Consider the following 24,834-nt stretch of genomic DNA (forward strand, 5'->3'; position numbering starts at 1 on the left):
TTTTGTCAAAATGTGCACACAAATCTCGTCTTTTTTTAGCCCAACATTATTTTTTGTCCACATATGTGAAATCTCCAGTAATCCTGTATTTATTTGGTCTCTCTCTGTCAGCTTATCTGTTCTGATGCTGATGTAGGCCTGTCCTCAATCCTCTGCACTTTACAATTCCTTCCATTGTTTTTTACATTCACCATATGGGCCTGTACACATACAACACACTTCCTATAGTATGATGGCCTGCGGTATATGACAAGTATGCTCCCGCACACTTGTTTGGATCCAGGAACGCCATTCTTAATCCTGTCTTCTCAAAATCACATTTATATAACTATACTATAACTAATTTGCAACAGTAAATATGTTTGCACAGAATGTTATTTCACCTCTATTTTATTTTCTAATGCTGTTCATATATGATGATATTGAACATAGCCGTAAAGTGTTCAAGGACAATGTATTTCTTTTCCACTAAAATATCGAACAGCACTGGTCAAAGAATAGGTTGGGGATTTTTTTTAAGTTGGTCTTAAACCAACACTGATATGCCCATATGAAAGAGAGGCAGTCATGAGGAACAAAATATACAGCCCTGTGTTAAAAAATGCACTCAAACTGAAGCTTCAGATGTCCGACTGACCTGTTTCCAGCCAGTAAATTAACAGCTCTGTACTTTCTGAATATCTCTGAATAACAGACTTCATAGTAGATGAGACTTCCATTTACTGTGTTAGTACTGTCTGTTAAAGATAGCCTACTTTTGAGAGATGAACTAGCATTTTACCTTTTACAAAATAAGAGGTGAAATCATAAGCAATAAAATGCACACTTTGTCATACACTGTGTTCTACTACAGCCTTACTTGGTCTGGTAGGATCAGTAGAGTGTGGGTGTCTAATGTTAGATAGTAGACAGAAACTGCTATATACAGAAAGAGACAATACTCAGGCAGTTCACTAACTTTATGACTCCTCTCAACTTTGGTTTTGCCCATTATGTCATAAGTGACACAACTGCTTCTTAGTAAAGGCTACATACTGTCAGAAAAAAAGAGGAAAATGCCAATGTGTTCAGGAAGTTCAGTGCAGCTTTCTCAATAGTGCTCTTTAGAAAAATGGACCAAACAGATGCACAAAATGGAAAAAAGAAAAATCTTGGGTATGCTTCTTGAAACAAATAAATCGCTGTTACTCTGACTTTTAACATATGTTAAAAATGGTTTATGCAGCAGGTAGTTTATGCTGCTCCATCATGTGAGCCATCTGAATAAAGTCTTTTTTTCATTTCAAGAATAGTGCCTTGGATTTTTTGTTCTATTTTTTTGTTCCATTTTGTTATGCAGTGTCACTTTAATGATATCTGTGTACTCTATCTGCATACATACCACTTTCACTACTCCTTCCTGATTAACTCTCAGTCAGGTGCAGAATAACTCAATAATCCCTTGTTACAGACACATTAGGCAGTAAATAGTGCATCAGGGCATCAAATTGATTAGCAGCTATTGTGAATTAGCTCCTGAATGACACAAAGTAACCTTCTATCACAGCCTTTAGCTCGCTCTGTGTGTGTGTGTGTGTGTGTGTGTGCTGTTTTTATCCCAGACAATGCCCATTAATCCTCCATGTCCATGCTGTTAATAAGTACATAAAGTTGTCAACAATCAATTCTCATGAATCACTGGATGAAATCAGATGATAATATCTGCTGATTCTTGGGAAACTCACAAAGTATTAATAGATTTAATTAATCACATTGTGTTAAAGTAGGTGTTAACGCATTAAAGGTACAGGTAGAGTACCCCAGATTGTGATTAATTAATGTGTTAATGCATTAATTAATTGTATTCTGTAATAGTGTTAATATTTATTTTTACTCTAAATTTTATTTGGTTTTAGGCCTTAACATCTATCAAAACTACTGAGTGCAAACATCAAGCACCTGTGCACGTAGCAAAAGGGCTGCAGTGTGTAAGAGCACCATTGGTCAATTAGCCAATTTAATTTCTCTTTATGGTCACAAGCCAATATTCATAACATGATCACTAATCAAAATGGGTGATAATCCCTTCCCATTAGACTTTATGACACACGGGTGGCCTACTAATTGTGGCAATAAAATAATAAACATCTGGAAAAGAGGATGTGGGGGTAGTGGCGAGGTGTTAAAATATTTACCAACAATGTTCACTCCCACTTCCTTTAAAACTGTGCAGGTCACAGTAGAAAAAAAAATCACATGTTGCTACATGTGGAGTGACAAAGGCATCTACTGTTACTGGAGAAATGGCAAACAAAACCTATAATCTTGGGCTATTCTTTAAATTTGTTTTTAGAACAAAAACAGTTGAGGGAGTGTCAGCTCCTCAAAGTGTCTGTGACCACATTCATCTTTTCTGTAGGAATTTCTTCAACAACTTGAAGCCAAATACTGGCCCTGCTGTGGAGCCCAGAGGTAAGTACAGGTCTGACATTTATAACAAGAAGTTCTTTATTACTTTCTCCATCTTTAAGAGATCTTTTAGTGTATTTAAAATACACATCATTATTATTGAAGGTTATTTTCTTCTAATGCATTTACCTCCATTTGACAGACTCAAAGATAAGAAATGAAATTTGTCATTCATATAGAAATTAAATAATATCTGTCTAAGATTTTTATTTTGGAATCTGTTGAATTCATAAAACAAGAAGCAGTCACAATAGAAAACAAACACAAAGTAAACTTTATTAAGCTCCATCTATTTACACAAATGCACATAATAATATATATGTTTTATTTGTTCATTGATGTAATAAAGGCAGCAGTGGTAAGAGAAATATTCATATCCAAAAGTTCTGCATTTAAATTCCTACCTAAGAAAAATGACATTATTTTGAAAGAACTGTTTTTAAAGTCAAATATTATTTGGCAAAGTGATAAATAAATATAGCTGTGCAATAAATGTGGTGAAGTAAAAGCTACAAGATTTATCTGTAAAATACTGTTAACTACAAAGTAACAGAAAATGAAAGCATTCAACTGAGGTACAAATACCTCAAACCTGTGTAGTTACTTGTGACCCGATATGCAACATAAAACCTTTAGTTTGAATTTGTTTTTCAAAATAATGATCAGAAAAAAATCATTGGTGTGTGTCGCAGTTCTCTACTCAACCAACATCTGTCAGCTATACTTACTGCAGCAGTGCATTAAACCCTTTTAAACCACCCCTGCCCCCCCCCCCCCCAATCTCTTTCATTTTTTTCTTATCTGTTCTCTGCGCCAACTGTTTTTCACAGTTTATACGCCATCAGTGGACACAAGGTTCTCATGGTGTTTCATTAACTTTCTTCTAATATGTGTATTTCTGTTTTTTTCTACAGTCGAGCACCTCTAATCTTCACATTTACATTACTGCATTTGTGTCTCTTTTGATACACTTTGTAAATTATACAATGAAATGTTAAGAATCTTCAGTTGACTCTTAATGGTTTATTGGCCCTTTTTTAAATCCCCTCATCACTTTGGAACTATACAGAAATTACTAGGGGCATAAACTAAACCATATATTTCACACACACCCAGCGCTGTGTTTTCATTCCTTGTGGGGACTTAACATTGACTTACATTCATTTCCTACAGACTTATCCTAACCTTAACCATAACCACTACTTGTCTAACACCTAACCTTAAACCATGTTGCCAGCCTCTGGTCCCCACAAGGATGGCCGAGTCCCCACAATGTGAGTGTGTTAGCAGGTTTCGGTCCCCATAATTTAAGTAATACAAAGGCACACACACACAAAAACAAGACCCTCTCCTGCCTTACTCCCATCAGAAGCCACAAAAATATTTGAAGCCTCTCCAAATCAACAAAAAGTGATCTGATTTTATAATTTATGGGAAACTACTTCTAAAACAAGCTAAGTTGTATTGAAATAAAAGATTGGTGTTAGCATTGCAGCACTTTGCTTATGTCACCACATGAATCATATTTATGCAACTGTACAGTAGAGCACCTCTAATCACTTCACTTAACAGTTTTTGCTGTGGTCATTCACACCTGACCCTGCAGGAACTGCAGGCCCACCACTTTAAAAACTAATGTCTTCATGGAACTATAATTTTTGTGTAGCTTTCAAATTACACATCAGACTTGGAATTTGCAATTTCCAAATAATGCAAGACATAAAAACCATTGCCAAAAAGGTTTTAATAAAGAGTTTCCAAATTAACAGTTAACAATCGTCTTGTTATTATTTGCACTACTGTCACTGATTGTACATGGTTTCAGTCTTAGCCTAATCACTTTGATTCAGTTTCCTTATTCTTTTTACTCTATTTTAGTTTCCTAAATGGTGTGGCATTCAATACTAGGTGAGAGAGAAATGATTTTCTGTATGTCCTGCACACATAGTGAATTGACAATAAAATCTTTGATCTTGATCACCCTGATGTTCATGCTGAGCTTGGGTTGTACAACGAGATAATGTTATATGACACGCTATCTTCTTTTGTGAAAGTAAGGATGACTGTTCATAGCGCTAATGTTGAATCACTTCTTATATGATGCAGGTTAGTCTGTGTTATTAAAAGTAATAATTTTCATATTCTCTTTCATATTCTCTTCCCACACTATACTTTTACACTGCTGAAGAAGAAAAGCAAAAACACACTGTAGCAAGAAATAGATGAATATAAAAGAATGGATGGAGAGAGATGGCTCCAGAGGGAGAGATAATCTTCTGGAATTAAATGGCTGACAGGAAAGTAGAACTTTGTATGTCAGATACATCTAATCCTGCTTTATATTTATATTTTGGATTTTCACTCTCTAATATTCTCTCTAAATTACAACTATCTCTGTGGTAATCCCACACTGCTGTGGTCTATATTACAGCTCAGCCTGTGTGTGTGTTGAATGTGCCCAATTGTAAAGATGATCAAAATGGATATGATCAAATCCAATCATTCAGAAAGGTGGCCAGACATTCAGCAGTTCAGACTCAAAATGCAACTGGATTATAGGACCTGAAAAACATCATCCTACCATATACTTTCATGTCTGCTTATGGAATCAGGCTTGTACTGACCTCTAGTGGCCGGAATCCTCATAGCATGCACCCCAGATCTACAGCAGTGGTTCTTATGTTTCTGGCCTGTGGTGCTATAACAAAGGCACTGTGTACTTGTATCCACTCTTCACAGTTTGCATATATGATTTTCCTTTCTCATAATGTTTAATTTGAAGTAAAACTACACACTATTTCACAATAAAAAACAAAAGTTTATAAAAAATCAGTAATAATAAACACAATTTGGTGCATCTCAAAAGATTTTCCTCTCTCATGTCCCTTTATTCATCTCACACCTTACATGGATCTTTTGATGACTTGTTGCAAGATAAGTGCAGTCTTCTAAGATGTAAACTGCCCCCTCTTTTTCCGATTTAAATTACAATTTACAGTGAGAAGGGCAGGGATGTGGAATCCCATGTCAGTACACATGAACTTAAGCTTAGCAGTGTTTTGAGCTAAATGCTAACATTAATGCGCTAACATACTAACAATGACAATGCAAACATGTTGAGGTTAAGAAGCATGGTGATGTTGGTCAGATGTAATGTTTTCTGTGTTCACATCATAATTAGCACAAAACACAAAGTACAGTTAAAGCTGATACAAAAATCAGTTTTTGGTAAAGTAGTAATTTGGGGCACATCTTCATCCACTACCAAGGGTACATAGATGAGGGGGAAAAATGGAAAGGCAAAAAGGCCAGCAACACTTGCAGTGTATAAAGCAACTTCAAAGTTTTTCGTTTTGCAAGGATTGGCCTTAAAGCAAAGTAGTGGACATTATTAAATTTTGACCTTATGATGGCACTATATGGAAAGTCATTGGATCACCAAATATATCATAATTCCTCCTCTTGGGATCATGAATGTTTGTACCAAATTCTATACCAAGCTATCAATAGTGTTTAAAATATTTCAATATAACAAACAATGTCAGCCTCATGGTGTTCCTAAAGGGAAAGTCAGTATGATTTATCATCTGGGCAACATGAGTATTTATACAGAATTTCATAGTAATTTACAGTAATATTCCAATAGTTACTTTAGTCTGGACCCAAGTGATGGACCAGCCAACTGACAGATCAGTATTTAATATGGTAGGTCAGAGGGCTTCCATGGAATTAGGCCTGCATGTACTATAGCCCACATTAAGACACACTGTATAGTATGTGACATAGCTTGAGATAAATCAAACATTCTACTGAATCAAACATTAAGCCAAAAATCTAATAGTACCTCAGCTGTGCCCCACCTCATTTGTTGATTCTTGTCTTCCATTCTACACGTGACTGCCCCTGTGACCTTCAGAAAGCAAAGGCAGTGGGAAGGAAGGCTGGATGTCAGGTGATTAATGAGTTGAAGATGAACCTTTTGGTGACCCTGGCATTGTAAAGCTAGCATCTTTACTGCTCTTCCGCCTAATATGAGCTCTTATACTTTTCCCTGAGACCATAAGTAATCCCCCTCCTTCCTCTACCAGCCCGTCAAACACTGCTCCTAGACTCTGTCGTATTCTAACACAGAAGTTTGGGCAGCTGAAGACGTACAGAATTGGATTCAGCACTGGATTTATGAATGCAAATGTTGTAGCTAGGGGCAGCCCTACCTCTACTAAATAGAGATTATTCCAGTACTGAGCTGTCACTTCAATTATGCAGAAGACATGATAGGGAGCCCAACACAGCGCAAATGCTGCAATCACAAAAGTCACCATTTTGCTGAAGCTCTGGGACAGCTGGCCCTGACAGGTCTGACTAGGGCTGGTGGGGGACGAGGCAGTAGGTGACAAGGTTAAAGAAGGACCAGAGGGCACCCGCTTGAGAAAGATATTAGTGGTTTTTCTGGTTGTAGGGGTATTTGTAGCTCCTGATGCTTCATCTTTGTTTGACATAATCAGTTCATCAGTTTGCCAGCTGGCACTCTGCTTCCTCCTCTTGCTCCTGTGCCTCAGGTTGAGACTTATTTGGATGTAGCTCCCTGAAATCACCACCAGGGGAAAGAGAAATGCTAGCAGGAACTTAGAGATGGCTGTTGCTGTCTGTCTTACTTTGCAGTCTCTCTCCAGAGTGGCTTGAGAGGTTAAAATCAAAGCAAAATTATGATAGCACAAATACCTCCCATCTAACTTCTCAGTAACTGAGCGGAACACAGAGTAAGGTAGCATATTTATTGCTGCCCATAGCCACCCTAATGCACACACTTTCCATGCTCCGGCCACTGACCGATGATTCTGGCTCCACACTGGCTTGACCACCAGGAGTAAGCGGTCCAGAGAAATGGCTGCCAGCAGGAAGGCTGACACAAACATGTTCAAGAAGAAAATAGAAGCCTGTGTTTTGCAGAGTGGGTTGCCAAGCTCCCAGCTATGGGAGCAGTAAAGGTAAAAGGTGAAGAAAGGGAGCATCAGGGTGGCCAGGAAGTCAGACATGGCCAGGTTGAGCACCCAGACAGAGGCCACAGTGCGGCGCTTCAGGCGGAAGCCAACCACCCAGAGAATCAGAGCATTCTCTAAAATCCCCAGGCAGGACACCAGGCCATGGATGCAAACCACCACCAAATTGGCCTTAGTATTGTTGTTTAGGTGGTGCTCCCGCATCAACTGTAGCAGGGGGCAGAAAAGCTCTCCTGTGGTGGTGTTTGACATTGGTGCTCTGAAAAAAAAAAAAAAAGGTGCTAATCAGAGGTGTTGGTCATGGATGTCTACAGTACAAAGAAATTATGAGAATAATTAATTATAGTAATGGTACCAATGATGATCTGACCAGTAGGTGTACTTTTGCCTGTAGACAGCTGATAAATTGCCACTCCCGTTCCTCATATACTGTGACTACATGAAATAAGCAGCATAATTATTGGTTGTTAATCTTTATTGCTCAATTACAAATCTACTTTATTACCAAGGAAACCATAAATACAACCTTATTAAATGCAATTACGTTGATAATCATAAGAATTAAATCAACAACATCATTGACATGATTACAGATGATGAGTATTAGTTTTGGTAGCAGATGTCTACTGTACTCTGCTGAGACTTATACTTAACACAGCAGTCTCCTGTGGTCACATTTAGGGATTTTCAACTGCTGTCACAACCTGCTCTACAGCATTTCATGTTGCATAATGACTAATGTAATCATTGTTCTTTGAACGCACATGTAGCTGAGAATTGTCAGGAGAAATTACTAGACATATTAGCTGGTAGGTGTGCACCCTAGTCCTAAAACATGATATGTTTTTATTTTGTTCCTTACTTTTTAGAAAAACAAATTTAAAAATATCTTGTTCACTTGATAAACAAAACATGTCAAAGCCTGTTGCTGTGGTCTGACCACATACCAGCCGTTGGGCAACTACAATTGTTTAGTTAAGCAATACTGTCTGGCAATTCTTGAGAAGTCAAGGAGACACCAGCATGTATTGTCAGGATGGAAGTGTTTATCTGTATGATTATCAGTCCAGCAGTCTCTTTTTCACTGAAATATCCACTTAGTACTTTTCTCTTGGGTGAACTAGAAGAATACTTAAGTCATCTGGAAGTCAAAGACCTTCTTTGCTAACATGCAGGTTTTCAGACTTATCTTGTAATAGATGCTCAGCATGGAATGTGTTTCCATAGAGAGGGGGACATAACCAAAGTCTGTTTGTCACCACAAAAATATTAAATATGGACTGATCTAATATAATACCAAGGCTAGCTGGTATGTCACTAGAATATGAAAAACTGATTTGCATGTTTAGCAGTGGATTTTCTCATCACTACAAAACATGTTAACTGAGAAAAGGTTGAGAGTTCTTGTACTGAAACACAAAGCTGTGGAGAACAAAAAAAACTCTCTAGTTAGATAATATAATAATGCTTTTTGCTGGCTACTGGTAAGGCTACCGAGAGAGGTACTGTATGTTTGTAACATTTGACAGGAAAAAAAAAACTTTAAACAACAGAGCCAGTTTTTAGTTCACAAAGGTGTACAGGTATCTGCTAGCAGTAGTTTGTTAGCAGTGCTGACAGTAGGTTATGTTAATAGAACTCATATGAATATGAACAGTACAGCATAGTAGTTTATAGTTTAGTGAACCAGTTAATGACATGTAGAACACATTTGACTATTCAAATTAAATATTGCCATGGTATTTTTACATACTAGCCATGTTCACATACAGTACTTAGTTACATCCCCTTACACCAAGATGAGGTAAACACAGCACCATGTCTGCACATGAATATACACACATATAAACATATAAATGACACAGTGCTCATGTGACCACTGTCTCCCTGTGTAGGTCTGTTTAAGTAAGGTAATGTCTTGGTGTGACAGTTGCTATTAAATTGAAAACTGAGAACCACAGTATGACACCAACAAGCTTGAGGATTTAATTAACACTTCCTTTCTAGAAGAAATTTCCATGAAGAGTTGTGTATTATGACTGTATGCTTGCTGACCTTAGTTCCTGGTCATGTATGCATACATTTGTAGCAGTGCACTTAATGTCATAATTGAAATCGAAATGGCTCAGCATCTCCACCTGTGTTTAACATTGTAATTGCTCCATATTAGCTGCTTTGATAGACTCAATTGCCAGTTTTTGCCAGTGTATTAGGTAGACCTATTTAATATTTAATTTAGCCTCATTAATATAAATGTGGTGGGCAAGCACCATAAATTATGGTCTTCATAATGACCCTAAAATTGATTCAATGTATTTGTTAAGGAGTTTTAACAAAAAAGTAAATGGTACAGCTGTTATGAAGGTAGAATTTAATGCAAGAGTCTTTCATTAGACTAGATATATTTTAGCCTGATATACATAATAAACTTGCAAGAAAGCATATAGGCTACATAGTAAAATGTATATGATATAATCAAAGTTCTTCCTCTCACAACACATTTTACTGTGAATTCCTATTATGAAACTTGAAAGAATAATGCTGCACACATTAGACAATGTAAAAAGTGTTGGGCTGTAACCCGTTAGTATTACTTTCCTCAGTAGTCTAAAAAGTTTAAAAATACTTTTCAGTAATTATATTACAGTTACACCCTCCAAAAACAACTTGTTAAATTGTTAGTTTTGTAGTTACTGTGGCAAAGATTGATTTGAAATCTGACATTTAATATTCGCATTGACTGTAGTTGTCGTGCGTGCACACGTCACTATTAGCAGCACCATTAGCATTAAGCTAGCTTGGAGGGTGGAAGGACCTACGTTAAGTGGCTGGTAATATTCTCATTACTTTGAATTTATTCTGGCAAAATGTGATAAGGACATTATTGTAAAATGTAGATTGTGTGCAGGTAGCCTTAAGATTCTTTCCACTGCGAAAAACATCAAACCTCTCAAAACCTTTATTAAGACAACACATCAGTGTGAAACTCGTGGAGGTACACCCCAACAAAATGAGGCCTCTGCTGCCACGGAGGATGGCTGTAGCCCTTACTGGATTTTAATCGTCAATAGCAGGCTACGATAAGAAACAAAGCTTGTGGTTGGATATGTGCTGGATAAAATGTTGCCCATTTTAATTTTAAAAAGTAATGAGTAATATATTACATTTTTTGAGTAACAAGCCCAACACTGACGGTAGAATCTGAAAGGATCTGATAGGTCAGTGTCTATCAGAGTCCTTATTTTGACATAAAAAAACTGGTGAAATACACAACTGTTTCATCATGTTTGAGTTAGAAAACTGAACCATCGGGGAAATATAAAACACTGTGTGAGTATTAGGGCAGCATGGAAATAAAAGTAAGTCTGCAACAACTAAACAAACTATTATTAAAAATTAGAGCAGTTTAATAATCATAACTATAACAGTTACGAGTGTGATAATAGTTAAAAACCAAACACTAACAGCTGCTTAATAAAAGAAGTACAGCATGTAGATCAAAACTATGAAATGTCAGTATCATCACAACATGCGCCAGTGTCTATAGTCATAGTAGTTTGTCGAGCTGTGGAGTTCTTACTAATGTTGTCACAGATTTATTCCATCATCATATTAAATTGAATTCATTTAGAAGATTTGGTAACACTTACCTAGATGTTTGGTTAAACTCAAAGAGGAGTGTAAAACCGCCAAATCTTTAATAAATTCCTGTTCTGTTTTCCTGTTTCTCTTACCATTACAGACACTCATCCCTCCAGTTCTGTCACTTTCTATAACTCTCCTGTTATGGAGGCACCCGCCAGTTCCCTGCCACACACAGAGACATACCGTAGCTACCTTTGCACCACCCTGTTTGCTAATAAGGTTTCTGCTGAGTGCGTAAAAATGCATACAGATTTAATGAAATTCCAATGAAGACAGGTATGGGGAAATCGAGATGTACAGAAACAGTTCACAGGAAAAAGAGAAAAAGTCAAAGAGGTTTAAATATGATGTGTATGTGTGATAGATCTTTGCCTGTCCTATGTGACAGTTCATACAAGTCCTGCCAAGGCTGGACTTGTATGAACTAGTTCCCCTGACACAGCAAACTGTGCTGTAGTTTCCATGATAATACACTGCATCAGCAAAGTATAGTCTATGTCATTAACAAAACAGTCCTGATCTGCTTTCTAGTACAACAACATGATATTCATCTTTACTTACTTGATATTTCAACACATCTATTAGAGCAAAGAGTGAGGAAGAGATAACTGTATTTTGCTTAGTGACAAGAAATATCTGTCACCATCTGCTGGTGAACACTACTTACATCACATATCACCATCAATATGCCTTTTTGTACAGATATATATAAGAGGTTAAAGATAATGAGAGATAATAAATGCTACTTTTGATTTTGCTATGCAAAAACAATTCCTGATTTTCCTAATTTTCCTCATGCTCCCAAAGTCTTTTAAACGTTGTTCAAACTCTAAGTGGGCTGTCATATGTCTTTTGTTCAAAGCGACTTCTCCCTAGCCATATTACCATAAAGGCCTGATTGATGGCGTGCTCCTGAGATGCCCGTCCTTCTGACAGGATTTCCCATCTCTGGGAAAGGACCATGGGGTTCTTGGTCACCTCCCTGACATGACCCTTTTTGCAAAGTTTCTAGTAACTAAGAAATCCAAGAGCCAGCTGGATTCTGTTCAGACTTACGAAACTGTGAAAAGCTGTTAACATCACTGTTGGGATTTCTACAGTTCTGGACCACCCAGTCACAGGGCCAGCAATGGTTGTAATAATTTCTTTATTACATGGAAGCCACATGTATGTAAGCTCTGGAGTTGTTAAAATGCATCTATAACTTAATAAGGCTAATGCTAGCTGCTCCTACTTCCATTCTTCAAGCTAAACTACACTGTACATGTGACTCTTTGACTAGCTATCTGTCTCTTGGTTAGACATTAACTGTTTCCCAAAATGTCTAATTATTTCTGAACTATGCAAAATAGAGCACAATTCTACCTTTAGAAAGTGCTCCTGTTTCAAACAAGTTAAATACCTTCTTTTCCTTGTTTCCTCTCTTTACCTATAGGTCATTGTCACACTCCTTTGCACTTTCATTTTCTGCTTATTTTTTCCTTCTTCTGTCATTAAGACTTTAATTCACTTTTTGTGTAACTTACAGCAGGTAAAATAAGTATTGAACACGTCACCATTTTTCCTCACTAAATATTTTTCTCAGGGTGCTGTTGACATGAAATTTCTACCAGATGTCTGTAACAAACCAATTAATCCATACATACAAATAAAACAAAACAAATAAGTTCAGAAATTAAGTTATGTGTAATAAAATGGAATGACACAGGGAAAACGTATTAAACACATGAAGAAAGGGAAGTGCAAAAAGGCATGGAAAGCCAAGACACCAGCTGAAATCTATCAGTAATTAGAAAGCAGTCCTGCCCCTTTTCAGTGGAAATTAATATCAGCTGGTTCAGTCCCAACTGATGGCCTATAAAAGGTGTGTCAATGCCAAGGTGTCACACATTCCAGCCCAGCAGTTGGCGGTAATGCACCTTAGGTTGGCTTGCAAACTGCCAATAAACAGAAGAAGGAGAAGAAGAAGGAGAGGGAGAGGGAGAAGAAGGAGGAGGAGGAGGAGGACTCACACAAGAAACATCTCATGACAACCTTATTGTTGCAAAAACATATTGATGGCATTGGTTACAGAAGGCTTTCTAAACTTCTGAATGTTCCAGTGAGCACTGTTGGGGCCATAATCCAGAAGTGGAAAGAACATCATTTCACCATAAACTGGCCACAACCAGGTGCTCTTCACAAGATTTCTGACAGAGGAGTGAAAAGAATTATCAGAACAGTTGTTCAAGAGCCAATGACCAATATAGTCCAAAATTGAACTCTTTGGATACCATAATACACACCATGTTTGGAGGTCAAATGGCACTGCATCACCCCAAAAACACAATACCAACAGTGAAGTTTGGAGGTGGAAACATCATGGTGTGGGGACGTTCTTTAGCACACGGCACTGGCACACTTTATATAATTTAAGAAAGGATGAATGGAAAAATGTACAGAGACATTCTTGATAAAAATCTGCTGCCAGCTACCAGGATGATGAAGATGAAACGAGGGTGGACATTACAGCAAGCCAATGATCCCAAACACACAGCCAATGAAACTCTCAATTGATTTCAGAGAAAGAAAATAAAGCTGCTAGAATGGCCCAGCCAATCACCTGACTTGATTCCAATAGAAAATCTATGGGAAGAACTAAAGATCAGAGCTCATAGAAGAGGCCCATGGAACCTTCAAGATTTGAAGACTGTGTGGAAGAATGGGCCAAAATCACACCTGAGCAATGCATGCAACTAGTTTCTCCATACAGGAGGCGGCGTGCAGCTTTCATTACCAACAAAGGCTTTTGTACATATTAAATAAATTTCAGTAAGCATGTTCAATACGTTTTCCCTGTGTCATTCCATTTTATTACACATAACTTATTTGTTTAATGTTCTTTGTATGTATGGATTACTTGGTTTGTTACAAACATCTGGTAAAAATTTCATGTCAACAGCACCTTTAGAAAAAAATTTAGTGAGAAAAATGGTGACGTGTTCAATACTTATTTTACCTGCTGTATTTCTATCCCCTTTCTAGCCTACAGAATGCTTGCTCTCTGTAACATTGCACACTCTTCCCTCTCTTGGTGCTCTTTGGACACGAAGATCTGGGAGGAGATGCAATGTGGTTCATATGGTCACTTGGTTACTGCACGTCAAAGGCTGTTTAAAGCAGGGTGTCAGGCTCATTCAGCAATGTCGTAAGGTACTTCATCTTCTGGGCTTCTGCAGTAAAACACTTTCTGCCCTGCCCAGATAACTGGCTAGACTGAAGATAGACAAAGGTATCATAATGAATTCTTGAATGTATTACTGTATATGTATAATACTGTATTTGCCAATATGTACTTACATTAAAGCCTATGGCAGTAAAGATAAGGACAAAACCATTATCTCAGAGAAACAAACCTTGACCTCAGAACAGTTAAAACTATCCCATTTCCTTCATAAACTCTGACTAAATCTTTTATATCCTGGATAAAGGTCAGTGTGACGTAAAGAAATGGAAAACACAACAAACAAGGAAATACTTCACATGAACTTTCAGTTTACATCCAGCATGATTATAGAGGTAAATATAATTAAACCATAAAAACAGTTTTTGTCAAATGTATATACAGTAAGTGAATATTTTATTTCCCTCTAGCCCACCTTGAGGGGTGGAAAAATGTATCAAGTGTGAGGCGTGTTTGTTTTATATTGATAAGAGAAGACTAATAAGATAATATATATTTCACAGTGTGAAATTTATTATGCATTAACGTATCAAAATTAACATGTGCACATGGTTCTTTACTGTTTAGGATAAACAGAAAAGACTGACCTCAACTTAGTGGTATACAATATTTGTATGAAAAGGTACTACTATCTAATTGGTCCAAAACTGTTGGGGAGAAGCCGTGGTTTAGACTTAACTCTCCCGTTATTGGTCCTTCAGTCCGTCCGTCCTCTCTGCTCCAATCATCGTGAACAGCGCCCTAGGAAGGGGAAGAATACCTATACTATTGTAATTCCTACATACACACTCACTTAGCTAAATCACATAAGGAGTACATCATCAACAGCTGGTCCTATTTAAATGTTCAAGTCTCCACTCACCATTACAGACAAACTACTGTATAGATTTAGAGGTGTGCTGGTGGCTGCATGTTACATTTCTTTAAGAATTACTGGAGACATCACAGCTGAGAAACATCAAGGTATGACATAGTTCAGTTTTGTTAAATTAAGGTTAAAATTTTTACGTTATCAAACCAATGAATTTAAAATATTTAACATTTCTCTAGATGTTTAAAATGTGATGTAAAGGCTGCAGAACAATAACCTGAAATATAAATTGTTTGTATTTTAACAGTGTTTTTTTCAAGGGGAGTGAATTCAGTAAATATACATAAAGTTCTCCTTTAAACTAAACTTAAGTACTCTATGTGCATGTTTTACACATTGAAGTAATTTCATTTCTTGTACATATTTCATATACAAATATTAAAAAAAAAAATCCATTCTCATTTTAAAGCCTATTGTGGTTTATTCTGTACTTTGTTGCAAATAAGGTTTTGGAAACCATTATCAATGTTTTTTTTTTTTTGTTTTTTTTTTACTAGTTATATAGTCACTGTAAAAAGCAAATAAAAGTCCAAGCAAAAGTGTATCGCCGGGTGTGGCACATACTTTAAGTGTGTCTGTGACTATGGACCTAGTGTCAGGTTAAGCTTAGTATATTAAAAAGCCTGACTGGGCTCATCTCTTGTCTTGTGTCATACACCAGGATATTTGGACATATCCCCCAGACAAAGCTCCTAAAAACAAGCATATCTTATTTTTTAGCGATAGTGATTATTTTGAACAAGAGCTAATCCTTAAAAATTCTCATTAATGACTATTCCTGAGCATCTTGTCATTTTCTCAAAAACAGACGGCCTTAAGATTTACTCTGTGTCCTCTTATGTATCTTGCAGAAACATCTGATAATATATGATCAGAACACTGTAGTGAACCAAATAAGTTTACAAGCCTTTTCCATTACTTGCCATTTAATCAACCTGATAAGTGGTCATTAATCTTTTTCCTTGTAGATACATCATGACTTCAGTGCTAGGCATAGGCCTGCTGGCTTTGGCCCTATTAAGACCCACCATGGCCTTTGTACCCATCGGGGGTGGGGCCTCCACCCATGTCAGCATTACTGGAGCGGCTCTATTGCAAAAAGTGACAGAAACATGTCGGGCGGTGGTTGAGGCAGCTGGTCATGAGTTCAAACCCACGGTGAGATGGAAGATAAGGATGTGCTCACAGCACAAACTTAGTTACACACAACACAAACACAAAACATACAATGTATATGTTTACTGTCATTTCAACATATTTTTTCCAATTTAATTGAACCTGGGTTTCAGCCTGAATACAAAAAACAAACAAAAACAGAAGAATATGTATGTACTGTACACAGAATAAATGTTCACTGTAGTTTATTCCAGGCCACATTTGTAAAGAAATCATTTGACATGTTGGGAATACTGCTGGCAGCCGTTAGTTTAGCAGACCAAGACTGGTCTAGGTGGATTTTTCTGCTGTCAGACAGAACTAGCCTTGATGTGTACCCCACTGTTTCCAGTCTTTATGCTAAGTTAAGCGAACTGGCTGCTGGCAGTAGGTTTATGTTTAGCATACAGGTATGAGAGTATTGCTAACTAACTTGACAAAAAAGCAAGTTTGTATTATTGTCTAAATAGTATTTTTAACCATTTGTGACAAACATGGCTCCATTCTTAAGGCAGACAACTTTCAGTGCTCATCTGCTTTTGCTTAAAAGGTTGAAGTTATTATAACTGTGACCTCCAACCTTTTGTATCTGCCTGCAGGGTTCCTCTCCCGAGGAGCTGGTTAAGGCCTGTCTAGGACCCACAGCAAAAGGAGAGGTGTCAGGTGCCAAATTTCATTCTGCGCTTCAAGAGATCTACACCCAGAATGGGCTGGTAGACCGTAACTTTGTCAGCAGGTGGGAAAAAAATCAAAGCAAAACAACTGTCATTAAAAAGCAATAAGGTGATGTGACTGTGTGTTGTGAAGATTTAAATATAAACTCATTACTTGGAAAACTGTTTCAGTGCTCCACACCACTTCAACTCAGAGGCCTTCCTGGAGGGACGTAGCCTTATTATAAGTGGCATGGTCGTCATTAAGGCTAACATTCGCAATGAGAACTTCCAAGCTGCCAGGGAAACACTGGGAAGAGTACTTCATACCCTACAGGTAAGAGAGTAGCAAGGCATAAAGAAGCTGAAAGGAAAAACGGGAGACAGAACAGTAAAGGTTAAAGGTCAAATGAGTAAAAACAAGGATTTAAAGGAAGAAAAGATTTAAATATTCACTTAATAATGTGTATAAATACTGAATATAAAAACAGCCTATGTGCATGTATCAAAGCATTAAAGTGTGTTTCCATGCGCTGTCAGGACTTCTACAGCCACAGTAACTGGGTGGAGCTGGGATACAAAGAGCCCTTCATCAACCTCATACGCCCAGATCTACCTCTGGAAAACCTGGCAGGTGAGTGTGTGCATGTTATCAACAAGCATTAACATTACCCAAGGGCAGTTAGTTGAAGTAGTATATTCTGACTGGTTGGTGGGTGTGCATTATGTCCAGATAACCACACAGCTTTCACGTAGCAGCCCAATCATGGTTATATATTAACAATTCAACTTAATTAGCTGGGAGAGTACTTTTGAGATTATCCCTAACATATACTAAGGATTTGTAGTCGTTAACCATGACATTAACTATTAGTATAATAAATACTCTGTATCTTTTTTGCATTTTGCATGTGCAGATGTCAACACTGCCACTTGCAGTGACTGTGCAAGTGGAACTTGCCCCAATCCGATCCTCCCCAACATCCTGAAGCAGAAGAAACTGACTTCAGGCTACATGGGAATATTCTCTGCCAACAAGCCCAGAGGTATCATTAACAATCTTATCTCCAAATGCTTTTCATATACATAGGTCATAATCATTCACACACAGACTAGTCTGGAGCTGATCCCAGCTGACATTGTTAGAGTGACATTCATATCTACAGGCAATTAAAGTCACCAGTTAACCCCGTCTGCATGTCTTTGTACTGTGTAAGGAAGCTGGAGCAACCGGAGGAAAATCATGCAGGAAAGGAGAGAACATGCAACATTCATGAAACAGTTATTTAAAATTCCAACTAGGAATAACCATGAAAAATGAGCAGGAAAACATATTTAACAAGTCGACTATAAGTAGTAATTTGAACATATCCCTGTTTGACGTGTTCCTTCTGTGTTGTGCTAGGTAAATGTAGCCATGGAGGGGCAAGTGACCTGACAAGCACAGCAATCCCTCGCGGTGGCATCAGCAAAGATGAGCGTCGCTCGGACAATGTAGCCCTCCACAATGCTGCTGTGAACGCGGCCACAGCCGCCAGCCTCCAACTGCTAGAGGACATCCGGTTAGCTGCAGGGAACAATGACTTTCTCAGGTATGATGGTCAGAATGAAGCATTTCAGTCGAAGTATTTGTTGCACGTGAATGAGAGAAGCCATTCTGAAAATTCCATCCATCCATCCATTTTCTTTACCGCTTATTCCCAAACGGGGTCACAGGGGGCTGGAGCCAATCCCAGCCAGCTGGGATTCTGTCATTCTGAAAATTGTATTATGAAAATAAACAGTCTCTTTCTCTCTCTCTCTCACACACAGAATGATGGGAATCGCCCGCTCATCGGTTGTGTGCTTTGTTATTGATACCACCGGCAGTATGTCAGATGACATCGATGAAGCCAGGGCAGTAGTTATTAAAATCATTGACAGCAAGAAAGGAACGCAGGATGAGCCATCTGAGTACATTCTGGTGCCCTTCAATGACCCCAGTATGAAGTCTTCTGCCCTACTCATTATGTTTAGCGTGTAAATACGATTAGTGTTATTAGACCCGTTAGTGTAATAATGCCATACACCATTGGGCTACATACAGTACAGTATGTAACACTTGACTGTATAATACTAGTTACATTGAAGTGTATGATCTTATTTAAAGCAGACTGTGGTGCATACTGCAAATCTGCCTGGAGTTACTGTATGCTCTGTAGAATGAACAGTGATTTTAAAAAGTTGCATTTATTCCAACATACTCTGCGAGACAAGTCAGTCATGGTACTTAGTCTCTTTTCTGTGTTTTAAATGTAGACTTTGGACCTATGTTCAGGACAACAAATCCTGATAAGATGAAGGAAGAGATCTCTAAACTCACAGCAAACGGAGGTGGTGATATCCCTGAGATGTGCCTGTCAGGACTCCAGGTACTAAGAATAATTATGACACCTTCAAGTCATAAGTGGGATGATAATTGGGTTTTCAAGCAGTTCATCTTATCGATCCTTTCCTGTCTAAGGACAGAGGATGCCATGTGCTGTACAGAATGTAAAGTCCCTTGAGGCAAATTTGTAACTTGTGATATTGTGTTATATATATAAAATCTGACTTGACTGATCTTTTACATCTGCAGTTAGCTCTAACTGGTGCCCCTGCATCCTCCAACATCTATGTGTTCACTGATGCTCCAGCAAAAGACATCGCCCTCAAGGACACGATAGTTGCTCTCATCAGGAGCACGAAGTCAACGGTAAATACTGACTGACACCTGATGATGGCTAGCTCAATGTATTTGGGTAAATTTAATTTGAGAACCTAGAGGTATAATTTCCACAGGTCTCATTTTTCATGACCGGTGCCAGTAGAAGGCGCCGTCGTTCTCTCAGAGCTCCTTCCTTTGAAGACTACAGGGACCTGGCTCTGGCCTCTGGAGGCCAGGCCATCCGGGTGTCCAAGAAGCAGCTGCCTGAGGCCACAGATATCATTCTTGACACCTCCACTTCAGCTCTGGTAAGAAATATTCTGTACTATATAAAGCATACAGTAGACCAGTCCTTTATTGGTTTGGAAAAAATAGGTCCATTTTGCTCCTCATGCCTTCCCCTCTGTCTTAGGTGACAGTTCTTCAGCGAGCAAGGAACCCCGGGAAGCAGGAGATGTTCTCCTTCATGTTGGACAAATCTCTTCAAAACATCACTATTTACATCACAGGAACTTCCATTACTTTCACACTGACCAACCCTGCAGGTAACAACATTCCTACCTTATTTACTGTAAGTCATGTTTTAGACACCACTGATGAATGTCTTTCTTGCTGAGAACATCAGTGTGGTGCCTATGAAAAATGATGCATGCTAAACAATTGCAGGTGTGAACCAGACCCAGAGTGAGGCCAGCGGTAAACTGGGGACCATTCAGAATGTGGGCAACCTGAGGAGAATTCATCTCAATGATGACAAGCAGACAGGAACCTGGCAGATCAACATCAACTCCAACCAACCATACACACTCAAAGTCACAGGTTAGATATTGTATATTTGTGTCTTAAAGTAACCTGAGCCCATATTCACATTGTCATCTACTGAGCCATTTAAAGGGGCTTCTTATCAGTGCCATATATATTTTCTGAACATTGATACATCTTCTAGTGTCAGAATAATTTAACAAAAATTATTCCACAGTTGTTAGTGCACTAACCATTCGTGGGATTCTTGATGTATATGTGTATTTATGGCAGATCTGTGCTTGTTTCTCCAGGCCAGAGTACAGTTACTTTTATCTATGACTTTGTGGAAAGCTTCAAAGGACCTCACCCAGGTTATGCAGTACTTAGTGGGTGTCCACAAGCAGGTACAGTACATGCCATTAAGCCACTATACTGTTCATCATATCCATCATAAATCTGACACTTTTACAACATATTTGAAATCAAGGTTAGTTTTTATGGGAGGGCTTTTCCTGATACATCCAATTTACTTTAAAGTCCTATTACACAGTCACTTCCTTACCATAACTGCTTAGCATATAAACAACATATAACAGCAGTCCACCTTCTATTCCTTTATTTCTGTCCTTCCTGAATATACCGTTTCTGGAAATTAGTTAATTGCTGCTTATTTTATTTGAGGATGGGCCCAACAATGTACAGTACAGTCACAGTACGACAGCATCATCTAGTGGTGGAAAAACAATTAAATCAGTAAAAGGTCCTAAGTGACTTCTGCCCATGTTAGAGCAAAGTAAGAGGAAATTACAATAAGGTAATTTTAGAGGCATTTTTAGTAGCTGAAGAACCAGATATTTCAATTCCAAAACAGACTTAAAAGTAATGAAAGTGAATATTGTTAAATGAATGCCAGTGTTGGACATGAAAATTAGCAACTGTTTGCTAACAAATATTATAGTGATAAAATGTCAGTGTTGTCCTTGTAGCCTGTTTCTGCTGGTCCCAAGTGGCTAAAGAAAGTTTGTTCCTTCAGGTAACTGATAAGCAAAGTATTCAACTATAAAATTCTAGCATCCAGGGCCATCATAATACTGTAAATGTACTTTAAGTATCTTACATTAAATTGCATTTTTTCTTCAAGCATAACAGAGTTCTTGTAGCTAAACTTCAGGTTTATGAAAAAATGAGGTAAGCCTAGAAAATATTAGAGAGTATATTTAACTGATGGTATGGTCCACGAAGACATTTCTCTAACCCCTTTTTGGCATTAAAATGTTCTTACATTCTTCCCTGTACCTTGCTTTGCTTCTCTTCTGTGGAAACCCAGGTCAGCCAGCCACCCTGATGATCTCAGTAATAGGTCAGCGAGGGCCCTCTTCAGTCACTGTTGGAAACATTGGCCTGGCTGTTGTGTCTGGTCCTGAGTCTGTTAGCAATAGTACAATGACTGACATGGGCAATGGAGACATCCTGGTGACCATTGATGTAGTCCCTGAGGGGGAGTTTGTAGTTGCTCTAAAAGGAACAGACAAAGTGTCAAAGAGTGAATTTCAGAGGCAGTCTACCACTCAGATGTCTGTCTCCAAAGTGAATATCCAGGTTTGTCTCTTTACTTCTGTGTACTCATTCTCACAACTTTTGGTTGACTTACAACACAACTCATAGGGATAGCAAAGAAATACTGTTTCTAAAACCCAATAAAAATCTATTATAGAATTATACATGTATTAAAAAACCTCTTTGCATAGAGTTTTACACGTTTCAGGAATAGATTTGATGATGCTTGGGACAGCAGTTTGGAGCCAGGAAAAGCCTTCAAACTCTCCTTCAGTGTAATGACACAGAGCACCGGTGGTCAATACTCCATCAGTGCCAGAAATGACAAAGACTTCCCCATGGACTACCCACCCAAGTGAGGCAAAGCAGCTAAAAACAATTCCTTGTTAAATATCCTTATCAGAATTGACAGGAATAGTTCAACATTTTAGGAGATATACTATTTAATTTTCTCAAGGAGAGTACGTTGCAGAGAAGAGCTCGGTATCTCTCTCACATCTGTGTATTAAACATGAACCTAGACCTGGCAGCAGGTTAGCCTAATTAGCACAAAGATTGAAACCAGGAGAAACAGTTCATCTGACCTATCTAACAACAAAATCTACCTACCAGCATCTCTAGAGCAATATTCCATTTGTTTAACCTGTACAAAATCCAAATCATAAACTGTCATCGATGTATGAGATTATTTCTTGGCTCTTCATTGCTATCTCTGAGCCAGACAGCAAAAATTTCAGAAAGTCACTGGCCTTGGCCAAGAAAACAAAAACTTGAACAAATGAAAAATAGTTAAAACTGAATTTTACACTTTGGATTTTGTGTACATAAAACTAACATGATGTGTTAAAAGTTGAGCTTTAGAGGTGCTGGTAGGTGGATTTGTTACTAATGGACTATGCTCAGCTGGCTAGCTGTTTCCACCTGTTTCTTTACTGCTAAGCTAACTGGCAGCAGGCTGTAGCCTTACAGATTCTGTATATACAGTAAAACATACTGTATTGTGAGTAATAATGAACAAGTGTATTTCCCAAAACTCTCTAAATCTGAAATATCCATCCTGGCTGTTGTAGCTTGGGGCAAAGCTACATTTGGCTTGAGTAACGTACAACTCCAGCTGGAGTAAATGTTAGCATGAATGACCTGTTATTACTCTGTAGAAAGGTCAACCCCCAATTTCAGTTAAAGTTTGTAGGCCACACACATCCACAGTTCCTATAACCATGAGGTGGAATTTTCTCTCTTTTCTCAATAGCATCATCTTGACAACCGGAAATTATACTGATGCTACGCTGACCATTACACCGCCTGCCAGCACACCGTCAGGCACTGATGTCACGCTGACTATGGAAGCCACGTCTACCAATGGTGTTGACTCCAATTACATCGTTCTGAAATTGTCTGTTGTTACCAAGGTAACAAGACGCATTTTGGATTACATGTAGTAATGACTAAAGAGTGAAATAAATACATGGAAAAACTTTTAAACAACGATGGCTATTACAGATGCACTTTTTCAAAAGTAATACATGTATCATACAGATCTACAGTATTCAAGGATTCAAGATTTTTATTTTCCATTTATGTATAAACAGTCTAGGCATGTAGGAATTCTTGTGCAGCTCCCCTTTGGAGTCAGGTAAGGAGTCAAAAGCCAGAAAGAACACTTAGTCTAAAAATAAAAAGTTACATAAAGGCGGCAAAGCATTAAAACTGCAATACACAAAAATAGAGTAATAGTATTTCCCACAGTGAACTTAAAACATCGCACTTAGTAATTCACATGGTGGAGTTGGATATGTCATTAAGCTTGGTGAGGTAGTGAGAGGTTATTGCACATATATTCTCACATTTTTGTATTTGCCATCAGTCTTACTGCGGCAGGGAAAAAGCTGTTGTAAAGTCTTGTTCTGTGTGTGATGATACTGTCCGCTCTGCTGTGGCTGTGGCTGTAGGTGCAGTTTTTGTGTCTGAGCAGAGAGTGGTCTCGGTGGCGTGGGTCCCTGATTATGTTCTCTGCCCTTTTACAACAGTGCTGTGTGTACAGTGTGTCCATAGCAGGCAGTTCAGTCCCAGTTATCCTCGCTGCAGTCTTTATGACCCTTTGAAGAGCCTTCCCCTCTGCCTGTGTGGTGTTACCATACCAGACTGTGATACCAGTAGTGAGGACGCTCTCTACCAGCCCTCTATAAGCCTGAGAAGGCGATAGTTCAACCCAGCTTTTCTGAGCCGCCTGATGAATTATAGCTGCTGCTGGGCTTTCTTCACTGTGGCAGCTGTGTTCAGTGACCAGCTCAGGTCAGATGTCACCTGCAGGCCCAGGAACTTGTGGCTGGCAACCCTCTCCACCTCATTCCCTTTGATGGTCAGAGGCAGCAGAGGGGGGAGGGGTTCTTCCTGAAGTCTACTTTCTTTTGTCTTGTTTATGTTGAGGATGAGGTCATTCTCCTCTCCATAAACAAGAATGTCACTCACCATAGATACTGTACATTGCAGCTCTGAGGTAAATAAAATGGCCTTAGCTTTAGTATTAAATATTCCACATCTTCAGAACAGAATTTGGAGAGAATCGTACAGTCTGTGCACCACGACTGTTTGATGAAGACGGCCATTCCTCCTCGGCGGGTCTTGCCACTTTCAGTGGCGCTGCAATCCTGTCTGAACACAGAGTGACCATCCAGAGTTATACCGTCATCGGGAGTCTCCTTTCCCAGCCATGTTTCACAAAAACACAGCAGGGAGCAGACCTGTATGTCCTTCTGCGAGGTGATCCGAGCAAGGAGTTAATCCAGTTTATTATCCAGAGACTGGACATTTGCTAACAGTATAGTGGGGAGGGCTAGCCGCTTCTAAAC

At 38.5% G+C, this 24,834-nt stretch overlaps 2 protein-coding genes across 2 annotated transcripts in view; one reads left to right on the top strand and one right to left on the bottom strand.

The window, feature by feature from the left end:
- The first annotated feature begins 2,267 nt into the window (after positions 1-2,267).
- vwa11 (von Willebrand factor A domain containing 11) overlaps positions 2,268-24,834 on the top strand; it is a 25,038-nt gene continuing 2,471 nt past the window's right edge. Inside the window, exons 1-17 of the mRNA XM_020596205.1 lie at positions 2,268-2,451; positions 16,156-16,345; positions 16,942-17,078; positions 17,188-17,332; positions 17,536-17,629; positions 17,913-18,041; positions 18,401-18,587; positions 18,808-18,977; positions 19,294-19,406; positions 19,613-19,729; positions 19,816-19,989; positions 20,094-20,226; positions 20,348-20,500; positions 20,737-20,829; positions 21,753-22,024; positions 22,174-22,337; positions 23,235-23,394. Coding sequence (XP_020451861.1) covers positions 16,163-16,345; positions 16,942-17,078; positions 17,188-17,332; positions 17,536-17,629; positions 17,913-18,041; positions 18,401-18,587; positions 18,808-18,977; positions 19,294-19,406; positions 19,613-19,729; positions 19,816-19,989; positions 20,094-20,226; positions 20,348-20,500; positions 20,737-20,829; positions 21,753-22,024; positions 22,174-22,337; positions 23,235-23,394 — 2,424 coding nt within the window. The 5' untranslated portion in view covers positions 2,268-2,451; positions 16,156-16,162. The remainder of the gene's footprint in view (positions 2,452-16,155; positions 16,346-16,941; positions 17,079-17,187; positions 17,333-17,535; positions 17,630-17,912; positions 18,042-18,400; positions 18,588-18,807; positions 18,978-19,293; positions 19,407-19,612; positions 19,730-19,815; positions 19,990-20,093; positions 20,227-20,347; positions 20,501-20,736; positions 20,830-21,752; positions 22,025-22,173; positions 22,338-23,234; positions 23,395-24,834) is intronic.
- On the bottom strand, positions 6,405-7,700 carry LOC109957944 (prostaglandin D2 receptor 2-like). Its single transcript, XM_020596204.1, has one exon. The coding sequence runs from the start codon at positions 7,698-7,700 to the stop codon at positions 6,405-6,407; it is 1,296 nt and encodes a 431-aa protein (XP_020451860.1).

This window comes from Monopterus albus, unplaced genomic scaffold (genome assembly GCF_001952655.1).
Source record: "Monopterus albus unplaced genomic scaffold, M_albus_1.0 scaffold29.1, whole genome shotgun sequence".
Taxonomy (NCBI): domain Eukaryota; kingdom Metazoa; phylum Chordata; class Actinopteri; order Synbranchiformes; family Synbranchidae; genus Monopterus; species Monopterus albus.

Bases quoted from the DNA above. Each gene is read 5' to 3' on its own strand.
- LOC109957944 (XM_020596204.1), bottom strand. From the start codon at position 7,700: ATGTCAAACACCACCACAGGAGAGCTTTTCTGCCCCCTGCTACAGTTG.